The 15,117-nt window shown below is 41.9% G+C and overlaps 1 protein-coding gene across 1 annotated transcript in view; it reads left to right on the top strand.

Moving 5' to 3' along the window:
• Positions 1-15,117, top strand: part of UMAD1 (UBAP1-MVB12-associated (UMA) domain containing 1) — a 214,447-nt gene that overhangs the window by 17,733 nt on the left and 181,597 nt on the right. Inside the window, exon 2 of the mRNA XM_027572954.2 lies at positions 10,934-11,024. Within this exon, the coding sequence (XP_027428755.1) occupies positions 10,943-11,024 (82 nt within the window). The 5' untranslated portion in view covers positions 10,934-10,942. The remainder of the gene's footprint in view (positions 1-10,933; positions 11,025-15,117) is intronic.

Below are 15,117 nucleotides of genomic sequence, written 5' to 3' on the forward strand. Positions count from 1 at the left end.
CAGCTCATTGGCGCCCTCTGGGTCCTTTGCCCCTGGAGAGGTCACAGCAACCCCTCTCCCAAATGTACTCCAAGCAGGGAAACTGGCTTTCCACATGAGACCCAGGGGATCCTCAGACCTCACTGCCCACTCCTGGGTCTCTGCCTTCCTTCCCCACTGGAGCACTGCTAAGACCCAGGCATGACCCTGGTGATGTTGCCAACCTCTGAAACTTCACACTTTGTGATCTCTGAAACTTCACACCCTGCATTTCACTATTAATAAGAACTTGATGCTCCACTCTTCTCCTTTTCTCGGTCAGTGGTGTTAGGGAAGAGTTTTTCTTGTGCAGTTCTCTGTGCGCCCATTCCCACTCTTTCTTTCTCTCTCACTCCTCTCTCTGCAATCAGGACTCCCTCCCCAATGCAGCACCCACATCTCTTCTCTCCCCCAAATCAACTCTCTGCAGTTCCTACCTTCCACGATGTGGCGGTTTTTTATTTGTGTGTTTTTCAGCTCTAGTTTTGCATTTTCACTCTCTCAGTCCTCTGATCGATTGCTTGGATGTTCAGAATGATTTGATATTTATCTAGCTGTGTTCCAGGGAGGAGGTAAGCCTAGGGTCTCCCTACTCCTCTGCCATCTTAACTCCTCTGAGATTTTGCCTTCCTAAATTAGTAGAGTCAGGGGAGACATTATTATTATGCTGTTTTTTTTTTTTTTTTTTTTATGAATAAGGGACAGGAGAGGGAAAAGCAGCCAGTTGTTATCACTGCCAGGATACCAGTCTTGATTCTGAAAATAATAGGATAGCTAATTAAAAGGAAAACAAACCAACAAAAATCCCCAAATCCAACAATAACAATAAAACTACATAAAACCTCCCTGGTAATTGGGGGTCATATTTATTTACAAAGTAATGGAGGAGAGTAAAATTGCATGAGGTCCATTTTACTCTTAGTGAGATTGTCTGTATGCAATGATGTAAAAAGGGTACGAGAAGAAGGAATGTTCTGTTCTAAAACTTTCTTGGACCAGCTTGTGACTTTTCAAGATGACTTTGTCATATGCTTGAAAAGCAATTCCACTAGAGAAAATTCCAGAAAATTAGTAATGTCAGATTATGTAATGCTTCCAAGATAGCAGGATTCTATTATTATAGCGACAGCTAATGATTGCAAACAGCTCCTGGTGGTATGCATCTTACACGCTAATGAGTAGCTGGCAGTTGAGATTATCAGATGAAGCCTTTGTGCTGCTCCCCATGGCAAGTAAAGCCAACTGTTAAAAGTCACCAAGTTGTGGTGATAAACTAGAAACACTGCCCACCCCCGCAACCCAGATCAAGAAAAAAAAAAACAAACAAAACGTACAAAATGAAGAAAAAAAGTTCCAACATGGCCCCCGTGTGAAATCTTCACTGTGAAGTTCTCTGGAGCTCTTTGCACTCTTCCAGAATCCTGTCTAGCCTGGTGCTATGTAATTATGAATTTGTAGCTCAAGATCTTCCAACTTTCTAAGTACTTTAGGTACTCTGTTTAGGCTGAAAATCATACCTGTTTAACTTATCAGTTTGCTAAAAGCAACTATATTCGTCACGTTAGGGAAGTGAGTTTTATTAAATCGTATCACTTCAATATTTTTTATAAGGATTTTATTTATTTGACAGAGAGAGCACAAGCAGAGGGAGCAGAAGGAGAGGGAGAAGCAGGCTTCCCATTGAGCAGGAAGCCCAATGCGGGGCTCGATCCCAGGACCTGGGATCATGACCTGAGCCGAAGGCAGACACTTACCGACTGAGCCACCCAGGCACCCCTTTATCACTTCAACTTATAATGGCTGTTATATATGCGCATGTTGTCACTTTGCAGTTAGGTGACAAGTGAAAAGCTTAAAAGTGTTACATTAAAGGACAGGCTCTCCTCAAAGTGAGGTTGCCATCACCACTTTGTATTCATCTGGGTGTGTTGTAAAAACTGAGCTGGTGTGTTCTGAGGACATCTCCGAGCTGCTCCAGACCAGCGGAAATGGAATGGAAATACTTGTTCAAGGAAAAAAAAGAGCAATGTAAAATTTCCTACTGTTAGAAAAGAACTTATTCTTGTGTTTTTAAAATGGTTGATGGTGGATATTAAAATGCTCTGGTGTTTAGATTCCATTGGAGAAGTTTAAAAGAATGTTAAAACAGTTTTATTTCAACATTTGAATATTTATAATATGCTAGAAACTACATCCTTTATAATTTTCAGTGGAAAGTTTTAGATGTTACCTTAAAAATGCAAGGGGGTGCATAATGTCTCACAATCCTTTTACGGGTTATGTGAGCACTGCAGTATGATTAGTGGCTTTGAAACTTTTTGCCTGCAACCCAAACTAAGAGATAAGTTTCATATCATGACCTTAGCCTCCAAAGCAAAAGTTCATAAACCATTATTTGCCATACATGATACTCTCTGATAATCTTTTTCCTCCCTTTCCCTTTCTTCTTTTTTTTTTTCTCTTATTTCATTCTATTTAAAAATGTGGTCATGACCCACTAAATTGAGTTTACTTCTGCTAAACGGTTGGGACCTGCAGTTTGGAAAACAGCTATAGATCCAAGATTCAGTTCTTTGTTGTTTTTTTTTTTTTTAAGATTTTATTTATTTATTTGAGAGAGAGAGAATGAGAGATAGAGAGCACAAGAGGGAAGAGGGTCAGAGGGAGAAGCAGACTCCCTGCCGAGCAGGGAGCCCGATGGGGGACTCAATCCCGGGACTCCAGGATCATGACCTGAGCTGAAGGCAGTCGCTTAACCACCTGAGCCACCCAGGCGCCCTCAGTTCTTTGTTTTTGTTTGTTTGTTTCCTGAGTGTTTTGGAGGGGGAGGGGCTGGTCTGAGCATAAAATCAGAGGTGGAAATGCAATTTTTAAATAATTTTTTAAAAATATTTTATTATTTGACCGAGAGAGACACAGCGAGAGACGGAACACAAGCAGGGGGAGTGGGAGAGGGAGAAGCAGGCCTCCCGCCGAGCAGGGAGCCTGATGCGGGGCTTGATCCCAGGATCCCGGGATCATGACCTGAGCCGAAAGCAGACGCTTAACGACTTGAGCCACCCAGGCGCCCTGGAAATAAAATTTATGTTAATCCTTCAGTTCAATTAATTGGCTTTCAGACTTCCTGGGAGCTTGTCTGTGACATCAAGGTCTTTCCTTGTCCCCCACTTGCTTATCCTCTCAGATACCCATACCTTTCCCTCATTACAACAGTATCACAAACCTTCAAAAATAAAAAACCTATCTGGGATGGCAAAACAGAGGAAAACCTTTGGGTAATCCTAATTAGTAGTCCAAAGTTAATGGATAAATTTTAAAAGGGGTTAAAATCATCTCTGTCATACAAATGTAAAAATCTGTCAAAGACTACTGAACTCTGAGGAGGGAACTTGTAAGATATAACTGGTTCAAAAGAGAACTCAGAGTATCACCCCACATTTATAGTCAAAGAAGGAAATGTTGAATTTATAAATGGAGGCAAAACTGGTCACTGTCCCACAGAGCAGTAATTAATGCGTTTTACCAGATACATTTCTGTGGATAGGAATTATTGGCATGATATCCATTTTCTACAAGTTACCTCCTACAGAGTGGTGATATAACCTAGTCAAAGATAAACAAAAGTTGCCATAACGCAGATGAATAAGCTAGCCAGAAGATGCACTAAATTTCAGAGCCTTTCACAATTTTTCTTTATGCTGACTAGATTGAAGCTGTTACACACAATCCTGGCCTAGGTTTAACACTTTACACCTGAAGGCCACATCCAGTTTGTGGAGAGTTTATTCAGTCTGTGAAGTATCTTTTAAATATTTTCAGTTTGTTGCTATCATCAAAAAACTAGCTTTTTTTCCAAAATAATTCGATTTCCACTTTGTCTTGAAAAATCAGAGTTGGTGACACTGGGCCCACATTCCTTCATGAAACTATGATCAGAAACACCAAAGGTGCCTTCTGTTGTTTTGTTTTGTTTTGTTTTTTAAATAGAAAAACGGGAATACTACAAAAGAACTCTACAGTGAATATAAACTGGACACGCATCCTGGTAATGACAGCTATTAGGTTTGGTGTATATTTTTCTGTATTTTTGTTTTCTAAGTATAAACATGCTTATCCCCCCCCACCCCTTCACACACAAAAAATAGAAATTCCTTTTATAATTAGAAAGGCTGCTAGTTTTTTTTAAAGAAACAAATAAGGAAAACTACAGAAAGAATAAAATAGTATAAAACAAATACAGTAAAAAGACGTACTGTAAGGAATATACAAAAAAGATGTTAAAACAGATGATTAAAGAATTATAAGTAAATCATATCAGCTAAAATGATTTATTTAAAAAATATTTGAGGAAAAATAAATCACTTTAGCTGGAAGATTCTCTAAGGGGGCTGAGCCAGCAGGAGCAGCAGTAGAGGGCCCCAGGCTCCTGGGCCCACTCACAGGCCTTAAAATGGGCCCTTCAATCTGAGGCAGCTTTGGACGGTCAGGCCGCATTCCACCGAGCTTTCTAGATGCTTTGGGATCGTCTTCATGGGGGAGAGATGAGCTAACCACAGCTTCAGCCTGGTCCCGTTTGTGTTTGTTGTTGTTACTGTTTTTATTGTTGGTTTTAGCTTGGCCATAACAGTGAGTGCAAATCTGAGTCCAGGGTTTCCTAGCTCAAAACCATCAAAAGCTCTCTTTCACTGGTTCTGAATCAAGCCCTCACAGGCCTTGTTTTGGTGAAGGGCTCCTCCTCGCGGCTCCCTGGGTATGTGTCTCCCTCCCTTCTGCCCTCCCCCCCTCCCTTTCTGGAGGTGCCTGTGGGAGACGGGACTCCCCTTCACTCCTTCTTTCTCACAGGAGGCTGGCTTCACGCATACTTAGCTGCTTGGCATTTGAATTTACCACCCCTGGGTTATGCTGAAGAGGTCAGTTGTTTCTGCAGTTTTGAAACGTGAAACAGTATAGTCGAGTTAACATTTAAGTCCTAATAAGACAGCCAAGTATGTTTTTGGAAAATATTGAAGAAAAGGGAGTGTACACATCACTTTGGCGGTAATTAAGGGGATGTATTTTCATAGTATAATTTGAGATCTTAGAGATCATGACCTCAGTCCTTGAACTTTTACATTTTCCATTTGAAATACCATTGATGTTCATGATTTCAGCCACCACTTAGGTGCTAACAACTCCTTTTCTCTGGGGCACTGGTTCCTATTTTTCTAACTGCATTTTACATATTTACATTCGGACAAGTCACATTTCCTTTACATCTAGCTTGTTTGAAACAGAATTCATTATAATTCCTCTGTGGAAATGAACTTTTCTTATTCATAATATCACAATATCACATTCTTCTTTCAGGCTTGAACTCTTATTCAGGCTTGAACGCCTTGTGGTTTCCATCTGCATTTTGTAGAGCTGAGAGTCACTGGGTCTTACTCTGTATTTCTGCACATCTCTTCTATTTTCATTCAAACATCTCCCATCTTCATCCATTCCCTTTTGGCTGCAGCTCTCTAACTTCTTGATTCGATGCTCTCAGTCAGCCTCTTCAGCATATTATTTTAAACTTAATCTTTCTGAAACACGTCTTCCCTCAAGATCCTGCAGTAACATTAAACAGATCCTGATCTGCTACTGTGGATATGCTAACATACTCTTGACTCTTCAGCCCTTTCAATAATTTGTCTCCACCTTTCTTTTGCAGTCTTTATTTCTGCTGCTCATGTGCATGCCTCTGTTGAGATTAATCCCTTTGCTGTCCTCTAAGCGCACTGTACTCTTTGTTCATAGTGACCCTTCTTACAGGAAAGGCCTTCCTCCTTGCTTTTGTCTGTACCTTACCCAGCAGATGACGTTGAACTCAAGGCTACCTATCTGTGAAGTTCACATGACACTGCTTTGCTCTTACGACAGACTTACCTTAGTACCTGTTGTCGCTAACTGAAACAAGTCTGAAGAGGATTTTCCACTTTTATGATAAAAAGGCAAAAAGTAAAAATAGGGCTCAGTGTTTGCAGCAAGCTATTATAGAGGCAGTGTGCATCCTAAGCAACGAGAGGGACCCTGCCAGGCACCTTCCCTGGGAACTGCACTCAGCATCTCCACATCAAACTGCCATAGGTCTCCACTGTGTCCCCGAGCATCTGTGCTTTATCTGGATTTATTTTGTGTATCCCTTAGCAAGATGTGTCCTAAGGTACCTGAAAAGCTGAAGAGAAGTTATTTTGGGGGTCTGGGAATGTTCAAAAATTTTTCCATACAAATTAATGATAATTGCTTTTTCATTTTATGCCATTTGGGCTTAGAAAAAGCTTTTATAGAAGTGCTCTACGTTCAGATAGCAGGGGAAACTTGTATGTTATTACAGTTAAGTGGCCGCTGTTGATCAATCACAGATAGGAATTGCAGTGTATGTGCATTTTACATTACCTAGTAGTCTATTGAAATTGAAAGAAGATAAATTGAGAAAACCAGGTTGCCTTAATCCTTTTGTCATGGGTAATATTACTTAATAGGTAAGCCTTAGAATAATAGGGAAAAATAAATATATTACTTGCCCTACTCTTGGCCCTTTCAGAGCAATAGGATCTGCCCTGTCTAGCGATCAAGCTAGCCCTTTTATATGCCTTCTCTGCATACCATTAAAAGTGAAGACACTGTCCTTTTATTTTTCAGTTTTGTGTGGATACACAGAGAAAAGAAGCATTTTGTCTTTTATACAAAGACTGTATCTGTAACACACACACAGAGGTTTAAGAGATTTGAGACAATTTTCCGAATCATGTGAACTAAACATTTATATGACATCTAGGATATTGTGCTAATAACGAATTTTTAAAATAGCTCTGTTGAGTTATTATCAACATACAATAAATTGCACATATTGAAAGTGTATCTTTTGATGAGTTTTGAGATATATTTATGCCCCTGAAACCATCCCCCACAATCACTATTCATCAGCCCCAGAGTTTCCTTGTGCTTCTTTGTAATCCCTCCTTCCTCCACCCCCCCCTTCCCCATTCCCCAGACAACCACTGATCTGCTTTCTGTCATTATACATTAGTTTGCATTTTCTGGAAGTTCATATAAATGGAATCATACAGTATGAACTCTTTTTTGTCTGGCTTCTTTCACTTAGCTTAATTCTATTGAGATTCATGCATGTTGTAGCAGATCTTAGGACTTCATTCCATTTTCCTGCTAAATAGTATTATGGATATGCCAGAGTGTATCCATTTACCTGGTTTGGGACATTTGGGTTGTTTCCAGTTTGGGCTATTACTAAAAAAGCTGGATGACATTTGTGTACAAGTGTGGACATACGCTCTCAGTTCTCTTAGGTAAATACCTGAAGGAGAAGGTCTGGGTCATATGGTAGATGTATGTTTATATTTTCAGGAAGCTGCCAAACTCTTACTCATAGTGGTTGTACTGTGTTACACACCTCCTGCAGTATACAAGACTTACAGTTGTTCCACGTTTTTGCCAACACTTGGCATGGCAAGCCTTTTAAATTTTAAATATTTTAATCGGTATATAGTGGTATCTTGCTGAGATTTTAATTTGCATTTGCCTATTGCTTAAGGATGTTGAACATCTTTTCATGTGATTGTTTGCCATCCACATATCTTCTTTGGTGAAGTGTCTGTTCGTATTTTTTGCCCTGTTTTTTTTTTAGTTGTTTTCTCATTATTGAGTTTTAAGAAACACAAACTGATGCAGCCTGTGTATAGTTTAAATTTGATGTTTTAGGTCATGAAAAATTTAAATGTTTCACTTAATTACTTAAGTTACAAATTCTGTACAAAACACTTGCATTAAAAAGAGAAACCAAGAGTCAGACACTTAACTGATTGAGTCACCCAGGTGCCCCTTGGTCTGGCTTTTATAACAACATATTTAAACTTTTGGGGCTTGAGACTGACTTAACAGAACCACTTTTATAATTTCCATGTTCATTCTGTTTCTGTTTTGTGGCCAGACATGAAAAAGTACTGGAGGGGCACCTGGGTGGCTCAGTCGGTTAAACGTCTGCCTTCAACTCAGGTCATGATCCTAGGGTCCTGGGATCAAGCCCCCCCACCAGGCTCCCTGCTCGGCGGGGAGCCTCCTTCTCCCTCTCCCACTCCCCCTGCTTGTGCTCTCTCTCTCTGACAAATAAATAAATAAAACCTTAAAAAAAATATTGGAAATTTGAATACTTCTGTTAGAATGCTTTTCTTTATATGCTAGAACAGGAACCGCTTTTTAAAGGGCTTCTCTTTCTCTGTGTTCACAAAGCTCCTTGATGTAGCACCCTAATGGCACATGACACAGTGAACTAAGCAAGCTACATGGCCACATCTACCTCCAAGGAGGAAAGAAAACTGCAGTCCTATGTCTCCAGAAGGCAGAGAACCAGTGAACAACCCTAATGATTCCCTGGTTCTCATTTGTGGTCACCACATAACACAGTTCTCTTCATTGTAGGCAAGATAACTCACCCCTCCCTAAGGGCAGTAATCTAAACTGCGCCATACGGTCACAGCGTCATACTCGAAGGCCAGTATCTCTCCATCAGGCCCAGGTGTGCCATCTCTTGGCCTGGAGACTTCATGAATTAAAATGACCCACCCCCCTGTCCCCTCCCACTCTGGTGGAACTGGGAAACATACTACCCGAACCACTCTCATTCAGAAAGGGGAGGAATGGGAGATAATACAATAGTCATGGAGTGGTAGCAGTTCTGAAATGGAACTGAGCAAGCTTTTGGGGGGGCCCCCACCTTGGGTTGGAGGATGTTTATTAATTATGCCCAGATTCTGCTTCCTGGGAGAGGCCCCCAGTCCTTGTTCTCCATGCCCATTGGCTCCACCCTCTTGGAGTTTCCTCCTTTTCTAGTAACTTCCTTGGCTATCACTGAAGCGGGCACTGGAGAATAGGCCCTCTTTGGGGTCTGAGCAGTTTCCCTGGCAACTTTCTGTCTCCAGGGTTGTTCTAAATATCCACTAGTCATGGTCCTCCTTTAAGGAAAAAAAAAAAAAGATTTATTTATTTCAGAACAGGGGGAGAGGGAAAGAGAAAGAATCTCAAGCAGACTCCGCACTGAGTGAGAGCCCGATGCGGGGCTCGATCCGATGACCCTGAGACCATGGCCCAAGCCGACTGCTTAACAGACTGAGCCACTCAAGCACGCTGATCTTCTTTTAATCCAGACTGGTAGTGGTCATTTTGGCCATACAGCTCTCAAACATTTTGTTGACTTCTTAGCTATTTGATTCCAGTCGGCTTCATGTGTCCATAAACCAGACCTACAATTTTTGCTAGACATCTCTCAGATTGCCTACATTCCTCACTGTTTTCACCCCACAGGTCCTCGCTCCCTCTTTCCTTATATGAGGGTAACTTTTCTCTGTTAGGCTTCAGCTGAAGACCTAACCTTTTCGTCTGTTTTTCCTGAACCATTTTATCCCAAGTGAGGGGATTGACTACATGCCGCATTGAACCAGGCTGAGGTTTTAATACCAGGTGTAATGGTTGTATTCTTGATTTGATGTTTACCTGAGGTTGGGTTTTAATCCGCTGTTGTTCCTTCAAAGGCTTTCTCCGTCTTATTTTCAACTGCTTGGGGTTGAGAAGTCACTTGCCTTTTCCAGTCTTTCAAGTCTTTGAATCTGAGCTCTGTTTTTGTACATTCCTGCCTGTAAGCCAACCAGGTATCTCTTCTGATACCATTTCCTTCTCGCACACGCTTCTCTTCATCTTACTCAGTTATTCTTCGCATCTCACTCTGTCTTCTCATCTTTTGCATTTGCTTTTGCATCTAATCTCATTTTTCACCAGTTCCATATGGGCTGTGTCTCCTTGTCCTCTGCTGAGGATGCCAAACTATTTCCAGACCTTTCCTTTAGACCACTCACTGTATCTTGTAAGTGTTTTCTTTGAGGATTTCAGAGGCTGCTCCTTTTCCTTTACTGAACTATTTTCTTGATCACATGGCTTGTGTTATTCTTCTCCAGTTGTATGTTTTCTATCAACAAATAAGCTCCGTTACTGTCCATTCGGGTCCACAGCTCAGGGCAAGTCGACCTCCACAAACCCCAGTACAGTTCTCCGTTTCCAGAAGGCTTTTGCTCAGATAAAATCTTTATTTACCCTCCCTGCTTCATTTTCTGGTGTGGGTGGAATATATGAAACTAAAATGTGGAGCACTTGCCGCCACCAAGACTTACGTTGCTTTGCTTACAGGGACTGTCCTCGGAATGTGATGTGTCCTCTCTGGTTCCCCCCCAACTTCCTTCCCCATTGTTTTCTAGGAGTTGTTGTCCTCCCTGAATATACAAAGATGGGAGGAGAGAGAGAAAAGTGGGGTGTGTGTGTGTGTGTTGGGGCACACAGTCTTACCAACACAAAGATCTGCATTGATGGGAATTTAAAGTTCGTTGCAATGGATACAGTCAGCCCTGGAGTGTCTGAATCAGGTAACTGACTGTGGAGGATGTTAGAAGTGCCTTCCTTTCTTTTTTTCACGTGGCCTCAGTTTTATGAAGCTTAAGCTGGTTATGGCATGACAAGAAACCTGGACAAGTTTTTGTTTGGTTTGGTTTTTCCTTTCACCAGTCCAGTGTCCAATTTATAGTTAGCAAGATCCTTCCAGATTCTGGTGTTATCTGTTGATTTTAGTTTTATATGTATAATTTCCTGCCTGTTCAGAAATTAATAAAGGTTGCACGGTTCAAGGCACACATGATTTTGAACTGGAAGTCTGTGCCCCTTAATATCTGGGTTTGTCTTCTGACACTTGGAGAGGGCTTATGTTCTTAAGTCTGGTAATAGAATTCTTAAAAGTAATTATTGTGATATCTCTATGTTTGGCTTTTTACTAAAAAGGGTAAGACTTTTTTACATTTTCATCTGAACTTGACATTATATAGTGTTTCTGTTTCAGACAGCAGCAATGTTTCCCTTCTTCAGAAAATCTCCGGAATCTAAAAAGCCCTCTGCACCAGATACAGAAGCAGATGGATTTGTCCTTTTAGGTGAGTCTTTTTAAGAAACAAAATCATAATTGGTTGAATAATTTTTCCTTTAAAAGATTACTTGGAAATTATGTGATTGATTTTTTAAAAATTATTTCCTACTAATTCCAGAATTCATTTATGTATATGAAATCTATAAAAATAAAGGTCATTAATCACTTAGATTATTATCATCAAGTCATACACTTCTTATATATTACCTTGGCTGTATCCTTCAAATTAAATGTATAAAATCATCCCCCTTTTTTTTCTACATAAGCTGGTGAACCTTTTTAATTGTGAAAAACCAGAAGTCTTGAAGGATCCTTGGTAGATCAAGTTCTGCTTTATAAACAGCACCAGACCTTGCTTCTTAAATTAGCATCTGAAATTAAATTAGGCATCCAATAAATAATTTGCTGAATTAAGTATACTTTTTAAATATGTTAAATTGTCTCCTACATGTTTGTTAAGACTCGTTTATTTTCTATTATAAAATTGATTGATACCTGCAGTTATTACGATTTTGGTGGCTTTAAAAAAAAATTTCTTTCAAACAAATACAATGCTCTTTCCAAGGGGAATTCTGAAAAATAACATTTCCTTCATGTCACTGGGTCTTTCCCCCCAAGGAAGAGATTTACAGTCTTTGTATAGTTCGTCCCAGAAATTCTCTCCCCAGAGGATGGTGAGCCAAAGCCTAACGTTCCCACGTAGCATGCACCCTCTTCCACTCTGGACTTCCTCCTGCCCAACTCAGCTCCTTCCCTGACAGGATGTGCATAAATTCATAGGGTATTTGCTCCCTGGGATGTTTCTCAGGTGTCCCCCTTTCCAGATTCCAGTTTCCTACCTCTTACAGTCTTCATCTTGGCCCAGTCAGACTGGGGTCCCCTTGTATTGGCAAATGCTCTATATGTCTTGAAAAGTGGAGGATGGCTCCTTGGATTTGAGGGTGATCCTGAATTTTCAGTTTAGGTCCTCTCAGAGCCAGGGTTCCTGCCAGTCCTCTTTCCCCGCCCTTTCAGAAGGGTAGGTGGCTGGGTGTCTGCCTCTTCAGCCTTCTCTTTAGGATCTGGTCTCTCACAGAAAGGACACAAAGGTTTCACCCATCTGGCCCTCTTCCATTGCTAGGCCTTAACCTCTGGGAGACAGATTAGAGTTTTTCTTGTGGCTAAATGTTACCTTAGAATATCCCATCTTTTCCACAGTCGAGTTCTGGCAGGCCAGAATATGTAGTGCTGGCAGATGCCCTTTCTCTTCTGGCACTTTCTGTGAATCTGCCTCATTTGTCCTGGGACAGGGACAATAGCTCGGGTGGGCAGAGCTGTTTTCTCTCTGCCCAGATCCTCTACACCTGAGGCAAAAATTGTGAGGCATTGTTTGACCAGGGCCAGTGGTTTTGCCTGGGGAACTTTCTGACGAGCATAAACTGGGGTTCCATGCACACGCCTGCTTATCTGGCCCTTCTTACCACTCAGGAATTTGTGCCGTGGCTTCCAGGTCAGAACTGGCTCCCTCAGTCCCAACTTCTGTTCCTTGAAAGTTGCCAGTGTTGCTTCCCTCGTACCTCCTGAATTAGCCTCACTAACTGAACCTCAGGGATGCCTCTGGTCTCTTCTTTAGGCCTTTCGCAAGAAATTCATCTCTCAAACTTCGCTTCAACCAAGCCTGATGTTCCAAACTCTGTTCTGTGTTTCTCTGTGGTCTCAACACATATGTAGAGAACTTTGCTGCTTTTTGTTTCGTGATTCAAAATCAACATTACTGTTTTTGTACTCAAATAGCCATCTAAAGGATGTTGAGATTCGTGCATAGACATCTTTGAGAGCACATGCAGCTTCTAATGCTGGGCCTCAGAAACTCTTTGTACATCTTCACCTCTCTGGCTCGCTGGGCTGCCATTTGGCAGCACTTCAGGGGTAAGTTTTAACCACAGCTGAAAACACTCAAGCTGCTGCTCTTTCAGAAATCTCCTCCAGTGTCTGGTGGCTCGAAACATGTAGAATCTTCACTCTAGCTAGCTAGACCAATAGGGGCCCGGTTTCCAGGCTATTCCACCTCAGCAGGTGAAGCTTATTTACTGTGGACCTTTCCTCTTCTAGAAAAGACTCTGGTTTAAGAAGTGGTCTTTAGGGGCGCCTGGGTGGCTCAGTCGTTGGGTGTCTGCCTTCCGCTCAGGTCATGATCCCAGGATCCTGGGATCGAGCCCCGCATCGGGCTCCCTGCTCCACGGGAAGCCTGCTTCCCCTTCTCCCACTCCCCCTGCTTGTGTTCCCTCTCTGGCTGTCTCTCTCTGTCAAATAAATAAATAAAATCTTAAAAAAAAAAAAAGAAGAAAAAGAAGTGGTCTTTAGCTGAGCCTCAGAAGACACAGAAACTTTCAGATTTGCTAATTCCTGAGGAAACTTCCAGCACTTCATTACTCTCATCTGCTCTCGTGTTCCAGCTGTGCCATCGGCTATACCTAAGCCCTAAGGGTACTCTTTCCCGAAAGCCGACATGCTGTGCTGTAAGGGCATTTTCCTAGGACCGTCTCGGACAGAGTTGGGTAGGTGCTGTCCCTGCACGGTACCTCCCCTGCAGCAGTGGTGTCCCCGGCAGTCATGGTGACACTTCTGTCGTCATTCCACCGCAGCGATGTAATTTGAAATGCAGCTGGTGGCCCTCCCTGTTTCAGATGATCCAAGCCAGACGACAAGTCCCCTAGATGTCTGCTGAGGCTCCTTGGTCCTTCAGCTTCCATGAGTGTTGAAGCTTGTCTCTGTTTAGCCCTGTTGCCCTCCAGGTACAAAGTTCTACCCCTTCACCACTTTCCATGAAAAATCCTCGCATCTTCCTACTGTCCTGTGAGCTTACTCTCCTGAAGTTGTGGTGCCACCAGCCAGCATCAGCGTCAGCTCTCTCTTCCTGTGTCTTCCCTCTTTCATCGACCACACCACCTCCCTTCTTCCTCAGGCATACTTCAGAGGCGCTACCGTGAAGCGCAGGTAAGAATCCTGACTCGAGCCAGGCCCATCAGCTCCGTATCCCGGCACTCCAACTTGCCAGAGTCTCTGTTAGAGGGAAAGCAGAACTTCTCGCTGCGCTTAGGGTCTCTGCCTGGGCCTGAGAAGTACATACACATAGGATGCGTTAACGGGAGAGAAGCATGCAGGTTTTCACACGTACACGGGAGCCCCCCTAGGAAAATGAAGACCAAAGAAGTGGCAAAACCTACGTGCTTATATACCAGGTTGAACAAAGAGGCCACTGTGGAAGAGTAAAGAATGTGGGGAGACTAAAGGAAGATAAGAGTTATTTTAGCAGGATCTATTTGTACGGAGTTCTCTTGGCCTCCGTTCTCTACCTCTGCTGATAAGAATGTTTCTTTCCTCCTGGCATCTTCTATAGGGGGCTTTTTCTCCTGCTTTCAGGAAGGAAAGGGGAGGTCAGAGAACCCTTTTTTGCACCTGCTGTTTTTCAAGAGCCTTTAGCTCAAAATAATCCTTATGCCAAAGTGGCATATTTTGGGGTGGTATCTTTGCCACTCCTCACCATTTTGGGCAAGGTATATAACCTCCGGGGGTGGGAGGGCATTTAGAAATAGGACCAACTGCATAGGGTTATTGAGAGGATTAAGTGGGTTACCATGTGTAAGATGCTCAGAACAGTGGCAGTATTATGTCCACATATAGGTGAGGACTTAACTTTTCTGAGTTGCTCCAGCTAACATATAGCAGATCTAGAAGTAGTCCAGGCAATCTGACTTTGGAGCCTAATCCTCTTAACCACTAAGCTACCCATCTTTTTTTTTTTTTTTTTTTAACATCATAATATCATTTTAAATTTTTAGGACGTTAGTGACATTTTAAGCTCTTTAAACATTTTTTATATTGTGTTCCTTACTGTTCTGAAGAGAAAGTGTGGTGTTTGTTTTCATTTTTTAAATGAAAGAGTGTTGTTGTTCATAAAGTTGGGCTCTAATTTTGGCTACCTCAAAGTTTTCAGTATGTAATATGTAGTGTATAATATTCTAAATATTTTTAAATATTGCAGACAACTGTAATCTCCTTAATGAGGTTGAGGTTGGAAGATGGTATACATTATTTAGTTAGTAAAAAATGCATCGACA

The sequence above is a fragment of the Zalophus californianus genome, chromosome 12 (genome assembly GCF_009762305.2).
Source record: "Zalophus californianus isolate mZalCal1 chromosome 12, mZalCal1.pri.v2, whole genome shotgun sequence".
NCBI classification, from domain to species: domain Eukaryota; kingdom Metazoa; phylum Chordata; class Mammalia; order Carnivora; family Otariidae; genus Zalophus; species Zalophus californianus.